The 19,966-nt window shown below is 31.7% G+C and overlaps 2 protein-coding genes and 1 long non-coding RNA gene across 5 annotated transcripts; 2 read left to right on the forward strand and 1 right to left on the reverse strand.

The window, feature by feature from the left end:
- The first annotated feature begins 954 nt into the window (after positions 1-954).
- On the forward strand, positions 955-4,514 carry PolE2 (DNA polymerase epsilon subunit 2). The gene is made up of 4 exons (XM_012379242.2): positions 955-1,304; positions 1,565-2,102; positions 3,241-3,924; positions 3,994-4,514. Exons 1-4 carry the CDS (start codon positions 1,240-1,242, stop codon positions 4,255-4,257), a joined length of 1,551 nt encoding a protein of 516 aa, XP_012234665.1. The 5' UTR covers positions 955-1,239; the 3' UTR covers positions 4,258-4,514.
- Positions 4,350-17,139, reverse strand: Hph (HIF prolyl hydroxylase). Of its 3 annotated transcripts, none has more exons than XM_067352250.1 (5): positions 16,594-17,139; positions 15,607-16,304; positions 11,336-11,455; positions 6,206-6,416; positions 4,350-5,503 (listed from the first exon to the last, which is right to left on the reverse strand). In XM_067352250.1, exons 1-5 carry the CDS (start codon positions 16,994-16,996, stop codon positions 5,490-5,492), a joined length of 1,446 nt encoding a protein of 481 aa, XP_067208351.1. In that variant the 5' UTR covers positions 16,997-17,139; the 3' UTR covers positions 4,350-5,489. The 3 variants fall into 3 exon arrangements, with proteins under 3 accessions (XP_067208351.1, XP_067208349.1, XP_067208352.1); XM_067352248.1 differs by having other exon boundaries at positions 4,350-5,635; XM_067352251.1 differs by lacking the exon at positions 11,336-11,455 and having other exon boundaries at positions 4,350-5,635.
- Positions 17,140-17,345: 206 nt separating this feature from the next.
- On the forward strand, positions 17,346-19,605 carry LOC136998892 (uncharacterized). The gene is made up of 2 exons (XR_010889411.1): positions 17,346-18,120; positions 18,244-19,605. It is a non-coding gene; the product is annotated as an uncharacterized lncRNA (long non-coding RNA).
- Positions 19,606-19,966: the final 361 nt, after the last annotated feature.

Below are 19,966 nucleotides of genomic sequence, written 5' to 3' on the forward strand. Positions count from 1 at the left end.
ACTCAATCCGAGATCTCGGTCCGAGTCCTCGAACAATAATATTTATACTTGGCTGAATATAGTTAGCGTTGTAATCGAGTTACGATTCTTTACGATGATTTTCTGATCTATGTTATATTGCCAAGTTGGTTTATAGATATCATCAAGTGATGCACCGCTTGATTTCGAATGTTTTATTTTATTTAGATGGTCCAGATATTGTAATCTTAAATTATTAATTTTTTTTGCAATTTCAGTTGTTAGTGGTTGTCCTGTTAATTCTTTGTACTGATTACAGATTATCTGTAAAGCTTGATCTCGTTTCATATGATTATGATAATCAACACTTTTTGTAACATATAAACAAGGATGTTGTTGATATAACATTAATAAAATTTTAACATTTTCCTTATTATCCATTTTTTATTATAAAAGAAGTTTTTACTGAAAATTAGTTTTATATATTATTATACTTTTCTTGAAAAATAATATGTATATATAGGTTATAATATATTTTTAATGTCTAATTTAATCTGCATTAAAACTAATAATAACTACTTATGTAAATCTTATTAATTATTAATCTTATTAATTTATTTTATTTAAGAATTATATTTCTTTTATTTTTTCAATTCTATAATTACTTACTAAAATATTATTTATATTGTTCACAGTATCTCGTATCACTATAAGTATCTTATATTTTGTCTTGACAGATAGTGAAAGAAACTAGTAAAATCTAATAACTCGCAATAACTCGTACCGAAAAATGGGACGCAACGCATTTTTTCGTTTGAGCTTCTTATTCGAGTTTTGCATCCAAATTCAGTGTGTACATGATCCGAGTTCTAGTAACTTTCCCTCGGTCCGAGATCTCGGACCGAGTTCTAGTATCGTGGACACAAGGCTTAACAGTTTTTATTTTTCACGTTTCTGCTCCTAGGGAAAAATTACATGATCGATGCCCAGTGCAGTGTGAACTCAGTGCAGCAATAAAGAACAAACCTACTGATTATTGCTCCAGTATGTTATAGAACTCAATAGTTTAAGGGTGGGAAAGTTGGGGAAAGTGGCAAAGAAATAAAAAGACACTTAACCTCTGCGAATACATAGTAATAATTAAAGACATAATATAAAATGATTTGTTTTACAGTGATTGAATTTAATGAATTTTTGTTTAATAGACATTGCCTAATATGATATTTTTTATATTGTTTGTGCTTTCTTACTTATGATTACTTAGGTATATATTGCTTAACAATGGCTGACAAATATACACAGATTATTCAAAAAAAATTTTTACTCTACGGTCTAATATTGTCAAAGTAAGTATTTTCTTTTAGTTCTAATTAAAGAATTTTGTGGTATTTTATTGTAATTGACTTTTAAACAAGTTACTATAAGATGCAAATAAAAAAATAATTTTTTATGAATTATAAGTATTAACAGTTACATAATCATGTATTTATTTTTTATTAAATATATGAAAATGTGATTTATTTTGATCATGATATCTGAAACTATTTATACTTAGATTTTTTCTAAAAAATATTACATCTATAATTGTTTGTTATATTTCTTCTAGAGAGCTTGGAATATCTCTTGCAAAGCGGCTATTGACAGTACCAGAAAATGAACGTGAATCTTTGCTTATTCAGATTATAGAGCTAATTTCATCCCAAAACTTGAATGACTCACATATTAGTGCTGAACATTTAAATCTTGCTATAAAAGAATGTTTAGAACCAAATAAGTTAAAAGATACAGAAACAATATTTAATATTATAAATGGATATGATATACCGAAGATAAAGTATGATACATGTAAGAAGAAGTTTATTATTGATGACGAAAGCTCTTATAGTGAAGCAGAATATAAATCCTTGATTTTTAAACATCGTTTCGAAATGGTGTGGCACAAGACTTTGAGACATAAACAGTTTCTATCTTCTAAGATTGAGAAACAACAAACAGATAAAACAAATTTAATAACTATTGAATATTTATTGAGCGAACTGAGAACAGGAAATGTATCTGTAATGGGTCTGATTACAAAATTAACAGACAATCAATATTATTTAGAAGATACAAGTGGAACTGTTAAAATTGATCTAAGCAGTACAATATCCTTTATGATATATTGTTAATTACTAAATTTTATTAATAATCTCCCACTTTACTTTAAAAATATTTCTATACCAACAAGTTAAAAATGTCTATATGCACAATAATTTATACAAATATTTGCTGTTCAATTTATCTCAGAATATTATCAAAACATCACTAAACATAGTAACATATTTTTCAACTTGATTTTTGAAGATAAGTTTTTATTATAAAATAAAATTTACATTGATTTAAAAAAATCTGTATATCGCACCTCCACAAGAAAAGTGACTCAAGTAAAAATTTTTCGAATTTTGTATTGTATTGCAGATTGTGTTCTAAATACATCGGCCTTCAATCAGGAAAATACAAGTTGAATACAAGTTGAATTTAAATATTTTCCGCGTGAGTTTGCTATGTTTAATACTGCCGTAAATAATTTTAAAATTATTGTTTAACCAAGCATAGACATGTGAAATTATTTTCCGTAAAATCAAGTTCGTTTCAGACGATTTATAATTTGCGATAGAATTTAAGATAAAAGTCTATTCACAATATTATTAGTAAAAAATATTAATGCAATTCCTTCTTTCCTTTCTCCTGAATAATTTGATATTTTTGAATTGTGTTACTTCTTGCGAAAGTGCGATATGTGTTCCACATAAAATTATAAAAATAAAACTTAAATTCTTGTTGCAAAATTCCAAACTTTTAAAGTTTGAAAAGTTCTGTGATTTTAATTTGTAATTAGTAATGTGTGTATATTATTTGGCTTTTATAAACAATATAATATAAATATTTTCATTGTATCGATAAAACAAGCTAAGAAGAATAAGAAAAATGATTTTATGAAATAATCTGGTTTATGATAAGATTCAATGAAATGTCAATTATTATAATTAATCAATGATAGCATGTTGAAAAGGATAGATTTTTAAACTTATATATCTACATAAAATATTATTTTTAATGCTTGTTAAAATGCTGTTTTTAATGCTTTTTAATGCTTGTTTGTATTGTTTTTATAGCATTAAAACTTTTTTTTAATGTTTCCAACATAATATAAATGTACATTTCAACTAGAGTATTTTAAGCACGACAATAACATAGCAAGCATAAACTGATAAAACATTATTTTCCTTATTTTACTTGTACGATTTTCAGAATACTTTTATCATGGAAGGCTGTATAGTAATAGTTAACGGAATTTATAAGGATGATATGCTGCATGTAAAAAATATCAGTTTACCACCAATAGAATCATTAAAAAGTTTGCGAAATGATTTTGAGGGTGCTAATACATTTGGTGGACCGCATAATGTATCCTTAAAAATATCAAAGAAGCTCCAAGTTCACGAAGAGACTAATCAAGATGGAATAATAATATTCATAGCGGAGTTATGGTTGGACGTTCCAAATATTCTACAAAAATTTAGAAAATTACTGGAAGGTTACATGACTTATCCTCCTATAGCTTTCGTATTATGCGGCCAGTTTTTGAGTTTTCCTCCAAATGCCACCAGCGCGCAAGCCTTAATAACAGGTTTCAAAAATTTGGTTGACATAATAGCAGAATATACAAGCGTAAAGGAATCTTCCAAATTTGTTTTTGTACCTGGTCCGCACGATTTAGGCTCTCCTAAAATTTTGCCAAAACCTCCTTTACCTAAATGCATCATCGAAAAAGTCACAAAAGTGATACCAAATGCTATTTTTACCACAAATCCATGTAGAATACAGTACTGTACAAAGGAGATTGTGGTGTTGCGAGAAGATGTGCTGACGAAGATGTGTAGGAACGCGTTTCGTTTTCCCAAAAAGGAATACTTTCTTCAGCACGTAAGTAATTATATTTATGATTATCATAAATACAATATATACATCTAACATTGGAAAACAAATTTTTAGTTTGCCAAGATCATCATTAGCCAGTCACACTTGACTCCTGTGTCTCTTCGAACCGTTCCGATATATTGGAGATATGATCATGCTCTACAAATATTTCCCACACCAGATCTCATTGTAATCGCTGATAATTTTGAAACATACACAACTAACTGTTCCAATAGTTTTGTGATCAATCCGGGAATGTTCTCAAAAAACTTCTCGTTTCAAGCTTACGTGCCTGCCGTCAATCAAATCCAAGATTGTCAACTTCCCGATGTACCTTAGATAAAACAAAAGATGTTATATGAAAATTATTTGATAACTTTTTCTTATATCCAATCCACATAGAGTTACATGGATTTAATTAATACACACAGTCTTTCGTAATGTATATTTATTTCGCTTGGATAACAAAATTTTGTTTATTTTACAATATTTCGAAAACGCATCGGAAATGGATCACTTAGATTATAACTTTCGCTAATATGTAAATGTAAAACAAAATTAAATAAAGTCTGAGAGACAGAAATAATTTAATCACACGAGGAGGACTTCCAAATGATTTCTTTCTTACAATCACTCCTCTGTGTCCAACAATGTAGCGGATGATATTGAGAAGTAACTTGGCGACAATTTTCTTTCAGGATGGAATATTTATAATATCATGAATGTAATACCTCTTTCTAATTGTTTTCATGCTTTTCTCATTGGGATGACTAATAGAATCTTGTATCAGACTTTTCAATAGGACACAGATGGTACGCGTGTGTGTGCTTACTCTTTCCTATCAATTCATATAAATAGATACATACAAGTATTAAACACAGTCTACCACTTTCTACCACTTTTCAATATACATAACATTATACAGGTACAGACTGGGCCCCGATTGATTTCAATTCGTCGCACTGGAAGCATAAGTCAATTACTGGCCATAATAAACCAAAATGTGATATCTTTATGTAAGCGTAAAAAGTCGTCAATATTTAAGTGTAACGTTACAACATGATAATACTAACATTACACTTTGTATGTGAGCAATGTAATTTTTCCTTTAGCAACTAGTTGCATCAATATATTGCTAAGAAATGCTGCATAAGAACATTATGGAGACAAATTTACGCGAAACACGATCAAAGTGTAATTTCTGCGAGTTTCTGGAAGAGATTTTTTTATATGTTATATTCTACAGTTTTCCTTAAAACATTTCTCAAATGCAACATGTCCTAAAGATCGGTAATACTTTACATAACGAAAATGATCGACACAAGTTTTTCTTATAGGTAACATAAAACACGTAAGAAGATTTGACATTTTAAATATTGGATTACAAAGTGCGAACATGAATCTCAGAAATCGAAATAAACGATTATACATATAAGTAAATTGCAACTACTACACACATTAACTCATCACATATATTACAGTGCCATTTGTAAAAAAAGAAATAGTACGCTCTTATGTCTATTGCACTTTCTTGCAAACACGCATTGTCATCCGTAGTATTTTTTTCTACGCTATTCAATTCCTCCTGCAACAATTATCATGATACATAATAATATATAATATTTTATATACAAGTATAATTTCAGTCCAGTCAGACGGTGTAGTAGTTCTTCGCATTCAATGTCTCATGAACTATTACTCTTCGAATGTAGTTCTCCTAAAAAAGAAATTTCAGTTACCACAATCGATACTTGACTGAATTACTACTAATTTTAATAGAATTGCTATTAGAACTTTTATCACAAAATAAAATGTCCATGTAGAAATAATACATATAAGTACAAAATGTATATTTTAATAAATATTATAAGAGAGTAAATAAAATGAGAATATAACAATTAATTCTTGTTATTAAGAAAATTTTATAAAGATTAGAAAAACGCTAGTTTGCGCTAATTGTAATCATGTGTTACTTTTTTTATTTAGAGAACTATATGCAGGATTATGTAGTAAAGCACTATGTCGCGTTCATCTTATGATAGGAACCGCAAAAAGTTGAGACTTAACAACATTCTTTAACTTCAAACGATATCGTATGTATGTTCATACAGTTCGTGAGATATACAAAATATGATATACAAGATTTACTACACCGTCTGTTAATTGAATTTATAACTACTTTTTACTAATTTCGTTGTACTCATTGATATCTTGTACAAAAATAACTAATTGCATTAAAAAGAAAAACAACAGAAAATTAAAAAAATTAATTTAATCGCTTACGCACTTTCTTTTTGATATCTTCGACAAGCTTGATTCCTTTCTTCGGCATCGAAGTACCAGAGCGTGATGGCGTATCTCGTTTTGAACGCTGGTTGCACTTCATGCGGGTTCCGCCTGTCAGACCAGAAAAACAATATTCTATCGAATAGAGGTTCAATATCCGCCACTTGATCCCGCCATCCTTCAGGAAATATCCTCAAAAGTCCGCCATTCTCCTGTACAGTAAGAAAGCAATTATTCTCTTACAGGCTCAGTTTTTTTTTGTTATAAAACTATTACATTGAATATTATATTGTCCCTTTCTAAAGTTCTAAAAGTGCAGTTACATCTGCAAAATCGTAATAACATCCAAAGCGAGAAATCAATTTTGTAATCGTCTGAATGATAGAATAATCTAATTATTTATAGTAAAATTCTTATAATATTTATTGTCACATCTAATAGACAAACAGTAAGTAAAGCGTAATAAAAAAAAAAAAAAACTAATTTTATTAAACTAATTTTTAATTTAAAAAATATCTATTTTGTTTACATGTATTTGAATGACTTAGTGGATCATAGATATGTATTAATGTGTATTGTTTCAAATCCCTGTAGAATTAGTTGTTTAATATACTTGTAAGATGGAAATTCCTAATTGCTAAATGCGAATATACTTTCCTTGTACAATTATCGGTGACGCGATGGATATAATTACAGAGACGCATTAATGTGTGTGTGTGTGTGTGTGTGTGTGTGTGTGTGTGTGTGTGTGTGTGTGTGTGTGTGTGTGTGTGTGTGTGTGTGTGTGTCCCATTTTAAACAGTTTATTTTAAACAGTCAAATATCTGGAAATCACGGGATTTTAGAAAAAAATGTTTCGTACAAAGGTTTTATGACTTTGAGGAGGACATAAGATGGTGCCATTGATTTGTCCTTGAATAGTCATTTGAAGATCACATAAAGGTCACCTTCAATTTCTTAATTAGAAACCCCCATTTTTCATTGCATATTCTTGCAGCTTACTTCGAGAACTTTTCAAAACACTATAATAAAGTATTTTTTCATTAAGCGCTTTTCGAGTTACGAGGCTTGAAGTTTACAGTACCGCCGGCATTAACATTGTCCAAGGTGTACCGCGTAAAGGTTGCACGGTTAGATTTACACACACACGTGTGTGTGTGTTTGCGCTCGCACGCAGATAGAAACGCGGCGCAGAAATGACGACCTCACGGCTTGTCATTTCTGCGGTATTTTTTTATTCCAAACTGCTCTTCAACTGCGTACCTTACAGCAACTATCAATCATTTCAATGGAAGAGTAATCTGGCATCATTCCGACAGATGCGAGATAATTCTGTTCTCTAAGAGACCGTTCTGAACAATTAAACTTGCGACTACGTGTCACAACTCTTCCATTACCGTCGTACTTATCGATAAAAGCACGTTACTCCAAAATTTTTATGATCTGGTCGTTCCGATTGAAGAAGAGTTGTGACGACGCCAGATTACTCTCCCACTGAAATTGTCGATATTCTCTTGACACTCGGAGAATGTCGACACAATTACAGAAAAGCGGCGTTCAGCTATCGCTTATGATACCCAAATCAGCAGCATCCCAATGCTTCCGCTATTTTTTACATTGAACGAAGAGCTCGACGTGGGTAATTTATTCGCTATAGACAACGCCGGAATCGCCAAAGTTGATGAAGTCGATGCTCGTACCATCGCTATATTGGCGATGGTACACAATGATCCTCAGATCAGTTTTCGACAGATCGAACGTGAACTGGGGATGTCCCGATCGATTGCGACCTCGTGAATCCTGCGGACTTGTCAATATCGGCCATACCACATCATGCTCGTTCATCAGGCGTTATCTGATCAAGATATGGTAAATCGGGTTGTGTTTTGTTTCAGTGGGCGGTTCAACAAATCCGATACCAATCTGATTTTTTTGACTATATCCTTTTCAGCGATAAAGCCACTTTTCATAGCAACGCTTCTGTAAATCGCCACAATATCCACTACTGGACCGCTCAAAATCCACATTGGACACGCTAGTTCGACCACCAGCACCAGTGGAAGTTAAATGTGTGGTGTGGATTTGTGATTGGGCCTTATTTTTTCCTCGATGGACCCATCAATGGTTAGAAGTATTTGGAATTTCTCCAAAATGACCTCCTTGAAGATGTCGACTTGAATACTAGGCGAAGGATGTGGTTCCAGTAAGATGGTGGAAATTTCTCAAAGACGTTTTCCGCGAACGACCAACGATGATAGTCGACATGATGAACTGCATCGTGGCTGCCTGCAGAAGAATTTCTGCACATACTCTGCACAATACAGCGAATTTTAGGTGAGTTTGACTCTGTATCGAGCGGCAGAACGGCAACAATTTTGAACAACTTCTGTAAAGTACGCAGTTGGAGAGCGGTTTAGATAAAAAAATACCGCAGAAGTGACATCCGTGAGGTCCGCATCTCCATCCGCGTGCGAGCGCGAGCACGAACACATACACATAAAACAGAGATGTAAATCCAACCATGGAACCTCCACATCGGGGTACTCCTCGGGTAATGCTAATGCCGGCGATATTGTAAACTTCAAGTCTCATAACTCGGAAAGTGCTTAATGAAAAAACATTTTATCATAGTGTTTTGAAAAGTTCTCGAGGTAAGCTACAAGAATATGCAATGAAAAATGGGAGTTTCCATTTAAGAAATTAAAGGTGACCTTCACGTGATCTTCAAACGATTATCCAAGGACAAACCAATGACACTATCTTATGTCCCCCTCGAAGTCATAAAACTTTTGTACGAAACATTTTTGTCTAATCCCGTGATTTCCAGATATTTCACTGTTTAAAATAAAATGGGACACCCTGTATATATAGAGTCCCAGACTTACCATAACAACCGTTAATGGCAGATTCCTGAGCTCATTTAACGAAAATCTTAATACCAAAATGTCGAGGCTGCTATAGTTGTTGATCAAGAAAAGTTTGAAGTTTACCAATTAGATTGTTAAAATTTCGTGCGTTCAAGGACATGGCATATTGAAAGGGCTCTTCCACAACACTTTACTCAACTCGATCGAAATAATAATACTTGAAATTATTGTTCACTTTATTTCTTTGTACATTGTTCGCAAGATTGACGAATTTCGGGATGATGAAAAGGATGAGAGAAAATCAATACAATTGATACAAAGTATGGTCTGCTGCGATATGAAAAAAGGCGAATATTTTATTTGTGTTCCTTTAAATAAATAAATAAAAATATATTTCCAAACATGTTGAAATTTTCTTTTCTTACCGACTTTATCTATCTTATTGACATTTCATGCAGCAGACCATACTTCGTACCAATTGTATTGATTTTCTCTCATCACAAAAAAAACGTCATTTGTCAATGGCACGTTTCACATGAATGCTTTGACAGTTCGACGCGCATCGCGTTTCTATACGACAATTACTATTATCAGCCTAAAATTCGTCAATTTTGCGAACAGTGCGCAAAGAAATAAAGTGAACAATATCAAGTATTATTATTTTTATTGAGCTAAGTAAAGTGTTGTGGAAGGGTCCATTTGATATGCGATGTCCCTGAGCGCGCAAAATTTTGACAAGCTGATTGGTGAACTTTAAACCTTTCCCGTTTGAAAACTATAGCAGCCTCGACATTTTGGCATTAAGATTTTCGTCTTCAAATAAATCTGCCATTAACATGTGTTACGGTAAGTCTGGAACATCCCTGTATGTATGTAAATAATATATTATACAGGGTGTCTCAATAGCTATTAGCACCTTAATATCTTTGAATCTATAAGGTTTAGAGAAAAATGTATATAACCAAAATTGCACGGTACAAAGGGGGCTATCATATGACGATAATAATTTTTGTCCAGGTAGAGGCGCTTCGGAGATTTCAAGGTCAACTTCGTGTTTTTAAATAGAATAATATGTTTTTTTTACATAATATGATTTCTCTAATTATTCTGCATATAAAAGTATTAAGGTAAAGATATCGAAAAATCAATAGTTTACGAGATATTTTACACTTTATTCTGAAATGAAGTGACGTTTATAAAAAATGTTCGAAATGATAGCCATTATTATCAATGCAACACTGTATTCTTCTGATTATTGACTGGTTTGCTCTTTTAATAGCATCGGGAGTTATTAACGCACAGGCTCTAATAATTCGTTGTTGCATGTCTTGAGATGTAGTTGGGTCATCTTTATAGACCATGTCCTTCAGGGTTCCCCATAAAAAAAAATCCAGTGGTGTCAAGTCTGGTGAACGAGCTGGCCATACTACAGGACCCCCACGTCCAATCCAGCGATTTGCAAATTTTTCATTGAGTTTGTCTCTCGCAACGTATTGATAGATATCTCGTATTGATAGATCAGTTAATCGTGCAAGATGTATTCATTTGAAGAACAAATTGACATGATCGTCATTTACTGTAAATGTCAAAAAAATTCATTGCGAGCAAAAAATTTATATGTTGAACGATATCCTAATCGCACTCAGCCTGCGCGTCAAACATTTAAAAATGTGTACGATAAACTTAGACAAACCGGTAGCTTAGATACCCGTAAAAATAAACGTGAAAAGCGTCATGAAGGGAATGAAATCATGGTCCTCGCAATGGTGGCTCAAATCCTCATACATACATACACACTAATATTAGTGTGCGACAAATTGAACAAGAATGTGATGTTAATCGGAATAGTGTATTCCGTATTTTGGATGCCCGGCTCATTTCAGAATAAAGTGTAAAATATCTCGTAACCTATTGATTTTTCGATATTACCTTTACCTTAATACTTTTATATGCAGAATAATTAGAGAAATCATATTATGTAAAAAAAAAAACATATTATTCCATTTGAAAACACGAAGTTGATCTTGAAATCTCCGAAGCGCCTCCACCTGGACAAAAATTATTATCGTCATATGATAGCCCCCTTTGTATCGTGCAATTTTGGTTATATACATTTTTCTCTAAACCTTATAGATTCGAAGATATTAAGGTGCTAATAGCTATTGAGACACCCTGTATATTACATAATATGTAATATTACATATATATATATATATATATATATATATATATATATATATATATATACACATGTAAAAATGCACCTTGATGTCCCAATCTCGATTAAGATAATAAATGGCCGTGATGCAACGCCCGTCATGATTTGGATTATCTACGTGTTTCACGTAATGCGACCCGTGGCCAGGATAACAAGCCACCATTGCCTGAAACATAGCAGAAGAAAAATAATTTCGTTAAAAGAACAAATGATAACCATGATAAATTATCATAACTATAACTTTCTCTTGTATGTGTCAAATAAATAATAACATTGGACTCTTATCTCGTGAAAAAAACTCTCGAATTAAAACTTCAAATATTTGCCCTTTAATTTATTGCTGATATCAACGCAAATTATGCTTGTCAGCAATTTTTATTGTTGATATTTTGTAAATATTTTACAAAAATATCCGATTAATTAAAATATTTTTTGATAATAAAAAATAAAAATTTTATTTATTTTTTGATAATAAAAAATAAAAATTGATAATAAAAATTAAAATAAAACAATATGTTCAAACATGGTTTACACACGCCTTTTAAAAAAAAGCGTAGAATGAAGTGCCCGAATATAGGGTGGTTTTTTAATTCCAGATAGGTATTTTTCTTGACTCCTAAATTCTGCACTCTGCAACTGACTCTTGTAACTAGTGAGGAAAGGTAAGGCTAGCCATTATGAGCCGGATCGCGCTGTTCATCACGCTGCTTTCGATTTTGTGTTTAGACGAAGAGAAATATTCTTCGGAATTTCCTGCGCAAATCCACTGTTTAATCAAGATAAAAGATTTTTAATAATCTTTATGTCAGAAAATAGTTTAAAGTATGCTGTTTTTATGTGTTATTTCAAAAATATTCCACTATCATTCAGAGTTAGGTAATGTTAGCGAACTAGCAGACAGATATTTATTCTTAATTCTGGATAGTAAAAGATTGCTCGATGTCGAGTAGTATTTTACTTTTAATTATGTTAATTCTTTTATTGTAATTAAATTTTTAATATTTTTGTTACTTAAATTTACTGTCTTTCTTAAAGTTGACTTTCTATTTCATTTTATATTCAAAACATATGTTTTAATTTTTCTCTAATTTTGCACAAATAATGTGTCTTTTCAAATTTGTAATTCAATTTTTTAGCAATAAATTCTTTTCTTTTTTTAAGAAATTAATTAGAATTAATTGTGTTAAAAGTTTATTTTATTTCTTATTCTTCCTATCCTTCCTTCCACTTTCTACTATCATACCCGGAATTAGGAACCCCTTTTACTCGAGATGAGAAAAATTGCCTTTCTGAAGATATAATTCTATAACTCCTCAAAATAAAAAGTTATTGCAAATTGCAACAAGGATGCAATAAAGTAACAGTATAAGGAGTGTATATTTTTTCAAAATTTTTAACAATTCTATTTGGTTAGAATTTAAACAAATATAAATGGTACCTAATAGAGTACTTTACCTCATTCGTATCGAGAATTTAAGTCCCAAAAATTGATCGAATTAGAATTCGATCAATAAAATAATCAAATAAAAAGTCTTAGCTCATTTTATTCTAATACATTGAATTCCAATCTGCAATTCGCAATTTCTTTAATTTCTAATGTATAGTGTGACATTGATCTCTCTAAACACATTTTTTCTGCACGCAGATTCTTTCGTCAATTTTAAGTAAAAAGATCTATTGTCTAAAAGAAGCGCAATAAAAAAATACTATTATAACGTACACAATATGTATGCTTTACTCTGCGATAATCTATATATTATAAAATAATATTACACGTTAAAAACACGATATTTGCACCAAGATTAGATATCCATACGTCTCGGTTTTAGCGGCAAGTCCTTTTTATCGAGTTGTCCTTGAGAATTTCTAAATTTTTCCGTTATATTCGCATATTTCTAGTTCGTCGTATTTCTGAATTCTTAATTAAAAATTTAGACGTATCTCTTCGAAGCTTGACCGAGCGTACGTTAAATCATTTTAATTTAGTTGATAAAAGTTTAGTTGATAAAGTGAAATAGTCGAGTTTAGTGATTTTTATACGTTTTGTCTGTTATTTCAATAAGAGTTTTTCCATTTTTGATTCAAAAATATGCATGCACCCACAGACGAATTAATATATCTCACATATGTGTATACTACCGTAGATATTAGCGCACACGCTTAAATTGATTATTTACACAGTTGTAAAAACAATGCACGCAAAATAAAATATTTAATAAACTAAACATGTTAACGCAAATGCAGATGACATAAGCATCCTTGTCTAGTTGTGAGTAATCCGATATCTAACTAAAAATAGATACTGAGATCAATCATGCAAAAGGACAATGATAACAGTCACATTGAATGATTATTAAACAGGTGCGAGTTTAACTGCAATACAATACGAGAAATATCGTGGATCTCTGGTGATAAAACAAGATATGTATAAGATCAATATGGCAATTACATGTAACAATTATAAAAAAAAACATACTGTTATATACAAGATGTATAGAACTTTGTATTGAACAATTGTTCTAAATTACTCTTTTAACACCAATTTTTATTTATTTATTTTCACTCTACATTCAATCTCTAGTTTTTTACTAGAGAATTTTCCAATATTATTCAAATTGTTTTCATGATTATTCTCCTCTAAACAATAATAACAATAATATGATTTCTATAAGATAACTTTTTCTCTCTTTTGATGTCTATAGAAATGTTCAAAAATAAAAATACTTTTAGTAATAATAATAATAATAGAAATAATAGAAATAATAAAAGCAACATTAAAACATTATTAATATAATAATTATTTTCCATTTTTAATTCTTCATATTCTATAGCAAAAATATATTTATATATAAGAACATAACTATATTTTTGTAATAAGAAAAGTGTTCATATTTTTGCTTTATACCGTTTCGTGCAGTTTTATATTTATTAGATGTTGTTATTTAAATGTATGCACCTAAAAGTATTTATAAAAATTTTCCTGTCGTATTTAATAAATATTTATGAAATCTATCACTTACGATTCTTTATATATAATACTAATAATGAAAACAAGAACTTCATCAAAAATCAATATATCTTTTTTGTCAGAGATTCATCAAAAGTAGCCACTAGGCGCTGGTGCGATTGAACAACTTAGTGGGAGTTAGTAGTGCAAAAATGAATGTGTGTAGAGTCCCGTCGGTGTAAACATGGAGAAAGAGAGTGGGACGGACGGAGTTGCGCGGCGTACGTGACTGACTGCACTTCGCGCCTCTCGTACCCATTCTCCTTCTCCTTTCGGCACAATGCTCCCTCGCAAAAGATCAGCGCATTTTTGGAATCCTGACCTTGTTCTATCATGTTCACCTCAGCGTGTCATCGTAACATTTGCGCTCCTAAAAACTGTATAGTTTATTTTGTGTTTGATGCATGTTATTAACATGTTCCACTTTGTAAATCATGATTGAACTATACAAGTATAAAAAAAGTTTATTTTGTTTATCAGTGAAAATTCCTGTCACGTGAATATTGGATACACAGCTATCTCACACATTGCTGCTTGTTTAATTAAAATATATAAAAAAGTATGATAAGCAATCGTATTGTCAACCACAGCAATTAAAAATTTAACATTTATTTAAATTGCATTTTGTGTGTGCATGTGATTTGTATATTAAGCTTATATAATACTAATCTACTATCGAAAAGATAAGAAATTTTTCTCCACTTATTTCAGTCTACATTTACAATATTCTCAACTTTATAAAAAATACTTTTTTACCATAAAAATATTTTACTTATTTTCATAAATAGAAGAGTAGTTTCAGCAATGAGGCAATATATCCATCACCCATTAACATTCACACTTTAATTAAATTTTTCAAATTATGATAATTAAAATTACAACATTATTTCAGTCAATTTTTAATAATTATCGTGGTTTCAGAAAGTCAATCATAGTAAGTCTATCATATCAATAAATATTAGTAGGTACAAAATATACCTCATGATTAAAACTATCCCCCTTCTCCTTAATATATGTATATTTGAGACTTAAAAACAGCAATGAATAAAAAAACTTCAATTTTAGAACATTAGTACTTTAAGATGCACACACCATACTTGTCCATTAATTGAAGTTAATTATCAAACTCTGAATACATACACATGCATTATGCATATGTTTAATAAAATATATATAAAACATTTATTTATAATTTTATGCAAGTAAATATTAATATTTAGATTAAAATAAATCCTTTCTCATTTTATATTATATATCTTTTTATATAGATTTTCCATATATAATTAATATAAGAAATACAATGTACTTACTTTTGTTCTTCCAGTGATTGTATAATTTCCTATTTTCCCATTGTCGTGCATCTTATTGGCTCTCATAATGATTGCATCAACCTGTGATATCAGCATGCCAATATTTTGACATTGTTGCTCTTTTCCATCCAGCCATATTATTTGATCACCACGAATTGTTTTTAAGTCATTTGCACTAGCTTTATTAGAAACCAATTGTCCATCTTTAAACAGTCCAGCACTGTACATGTCTAAAACTTCCTTTAGCACCGCAAGACCTTTTTCTTTGCCTAAAAACTTGTCCACCACGCACACACCATACTTATCCATATCCCTAATCACATATTGGCAAATTTTATCTATGAATTCTTCGAGATTATTTCTATTTCTATGTAAAAAGGGGGGTAAAAGCTCCTCCTCCTGACCCAACCGAACTTCTGGGAAGTTTTTCATGCCGTTATGATGTTGCACCAACAAACAGAGATCTGTATTATTTAAACTATTGAAGATTCTGGAGCTTTCTAAAGCAGGATTTAGAAGCTCATCACAAGCCTCTAATATAGTATCCTCTGAGCTTCCTTCATATGTTATAGGTGAAGTCCAACCATCTGCTTTGCTGTTACGTGAGTTCCTATTCTTTCCACTTGGTTTTTTCTTAAGATTCTGATTTTCCTTTCGTTCTTGTTGACTCGATTTGTTTTCCCCTTGTGTCACAGAATCTACAATCAAGTATACAAATTGTTAAACTCATTGAAAGTTTACAAATAATAATAAAGCATAAGAAAACTTTTGGTTTTTGTTCGAAAATACATCTGTATATATCGTAGTTTAAGAAATAGCAGTTGTTTCAGTAGTTGCAATTCGTGAACATCTAACAATAAGAGTGTAATCAGAGCCTGCTATTTATATCGCAAAAGTTATCAGTAATGGAACTCGCTTATTACTGCGCAATACTGCAAAAATATGTTTAAGGATGAACGTCTTAGTAGGATAAAAATAAAAATATACCTGTGAAATGTTTCGTGTTTCGATATGATTCTGCGGTGACGTTCGTCGCCCACGATGCATCCGCGACAGGGATGTTGTTTAGGTTAGAGACTCGCGCTCTCGGAGTTCTACGATTGCCGACGGAGTGATGTTGCTTGGACGGTACGTCGCGATTAAAATTTCTGTTCGCAATTGGGAACGTCTGTTTGTCCACGGGTGCATCACGCGCGGGGTGAGTCGTGCAGAATTCCTTGTGACGTTCCCAGTCACGTCTCTGATGGTCCTTCGTACAGTAGTACACTGCCTTGCAATGCGAGCACCTTAGCAGCTTGTCAGTCTTGTTGCAGACCGCGCAAATCACCTGCACGTTCGTCTCAACAGTGTCGCCGAGTGACTGCGTATGACTAACTATCGGACTCGACATTGTTTTACGCGTTTTACTTGGCCATCACGTCGGACGCCGACGACATTTCTTCGACAAGGAAAGTCGACAACATACCGCGCCGCCCGCTTGGCCGAACACTACTCCGTTCCACCTTCGCACTCACCCGGTAATCACTGCGAAATCCCGCTTCAATCTTTGACTCCGATTCGCATTCGTACCGTTAGCGGCGCTGCTATCACTGTCTGCATCCAGCAGTGTTGCGATATGGGACCGGTTGTATGCGCATGTGCGGCTCTGCGCATGTGCGGTGATGGAGATCCAGTGCCGTTATATGTTATGTGTTGACCGTATGGCGGGACGTTTTGACATGAGAAGGTCTGGTGACTACAAATAAGGTAAGATTTATTTATTTACAAGCATGGAATCTACGGAGCCAGCAGCTAAAAAACCAAGAAGTAAAAAATTTCAATCAATTTCAAAAAATTTAGAAATATTTTTAATGTAGCGGGGTAACGGTGCCTTGTTTAATTTGTATGAGACACTGTACTAACGCCGTATTGTCGCACATGCGCATACAACCGGTCCCATATCGCAACACTGGCATCCAGTGTCGCAACAAGTCAAATCAGCACCAGGGACTAATGCCCATTTCCACCAATGTAGATTAAGGCCGGTTCTACAATAAGTTGCAAATACTCCGTCGCCAGTCGCGAATGCTCCGTCTTACTAAAAATAACTAGAAATAGCGCTTTCCAATTAGTAGTTGCCATCCTTCGCGACCGGTGACGGGGCATTTGCAACTTATTGTAGAACCAGCTTAAGGGTGCCGTCCATAGAGATATAAGACTAGAGGGAGCGAACGAGCTGAAAGAGCGATATAGCAATAGAAAGAGAACGCTGCATAAGGGCCCCTCTGTCTTTGTTTATGTGCGCATGTGCAGATCATGGAATATATGCGTGCGGAGCGTGCGCATATGTAGTAGATCGTGGAAAATTGTGTATCTCTGCTTGTATTTGGTTCTGTATGTTATTTTCTAGATAATTACATAACTTTTACAATTAGCGCGAGACACTAGTGTCTCTTGATTGATTACTAAGATGACAAAAAAATGCTTCATATGCAAAATAGAAGCATCTCCTATTTCCAATTGTAGTTTTCACTTGTAAGTACATATTAATATTTCTAACCTCAAAATGTAATAAAGTATATATTTAATAATAAATTATATTTCATAAGTCATTTCAAATATATATTTTATAAATTTTATAATTCTTAATACGAACAGGTTTCCGAAAAATGAATTAATAAGAAAAAAATGGATGGATGCTATAAATTTATCAACGTCTCCAAACTTCAAAACTACATATATATGCAGCGATCACTTTGATGACAAATTGTTTTATTATTCTGATGAATTGAGAAGCAGAAAACGATTACGACCAGAAGCTGTTCCGGCAAACATAAATGTAAATCAATCTTATTTGTCAACAGAGAATATTACAAAAGAGCTAGTAACAGAGAGAGTATTAGTTAGCAGTGTTAATAGACTAGAAAATAATATATTAAAAGAAACAAATTTAGAAACAAATAAAGATTGTGATAAAGAGATTAAGATATGTAGAGAAAAGATGCCTGTGAATTCTCTTGATGAAGGCTCTTTAAATGAGCAAGATTGTTCATATGAACTGAATAATAGTAGTGTAAGCAATGACACAAACAGTAGAAAAAGGTAAGTAATTATCTTTTACAGTAATAAGAAAGTATATATAAAGATGCTATAGATAATATTATTACAAAATATCACAATAGAAATACTTGATATTTTTATTTTCAATATAATTACATTAAAGATAAATGTAAAAAATTTGCAAATGTACAGAAAAAATTATACGTCAATCTGAAAATTTATTAGCTAAAAACATTAATACAAACATAATTATTAAAACATTAGAAATTTTGCCTAGTACAATTTTAGATGATAATAAACATTTTCTCGAACAAGAACCCTTTATGGATCACCGTAATCAATTAATTTTACTCATAATACAAAAATATATAGATATTCGTTTGAAACACGAAAATAATATTTTTAACGATCAAAGACAAAGAATACGAATGCAAAATAATAAGCTCACGATTTTCAGTGGGCAATAGCAAGATTTTCTATTTTTATAAATATTTATATAGTAATGTGCATATTTATATATTTTTATAAATATTTAATAATGTGCAATTTATTTTTGTTTGTACTGTGATTTAAAGAATGTAACTATTATATATATATATTTACTAATATATAAAAAACAATATGTAATTGTAATAAATTTTATTTTATTATTATATATATCAGTATATTTATATACAATTCCATATTCAAAAAAAGTTATATTTTATAGTAAACTGTTTGCTGTAATAAGTTTGTAATTTTGAGAATTTTTCTTTAAGGTTATCTTTTCAAACTGTTCAAGAGGTTAGAACCTAAATGCGTTATAGACAATGAGCAGCGCAAAAGCGCATGCGCGTATAGACAAAGACAGAGAGGCCCTTATGCAGCGTTCTCTTTCTATCGCTATATCGCGGCCTCTTACGTGCTAGCATACGACTCGCTCCCTCTAGTCTTATACCTCTATGGTGCCGTCACATACAATCCGTAATCCGCACCGGAAGTCCGCAAAAGTTACTAGGTATTTTGTCCGTAACGTTACGTGTGTTTTTATCTCCTTGTGTCCCATGGAGCCGTAAATACAGACGTAACGGTAGTACTATTTTTTATTTAACAAATTATAATTGTTTATTTGTATTTTATTCATAAGAAAACTACATAATATATTATGATTTTAACAAAAGTTTTAATTAAATCGTCAAATTTAGTTAAATAAATAAAATTAGAAAAAGCATTACTAGTAATAACTAGCAACTTATAGAAACTTTTACGGAAATTTTATGGAATTACGGCTCCATGGGACACAAGGAGATAAAAACACACGTAACGTTACGGGCGAAATATC

The sequence above is a fragment of the Linepithema humile genome, chromosome 3, assembly GCF_040581485.1.
Source record: "Linepithema humile isolate Giens D197 chromosome 3, Lhum_UNIL_v1.0, whole genome shotgun sequence".
Taxonomy (NCBI): domain Eukaryota; kingdom Metazoa; phylum Arthropoda; class Insecta; order Hymenoptera; family Formicidae; genus Linepithema; species Linepithema humile.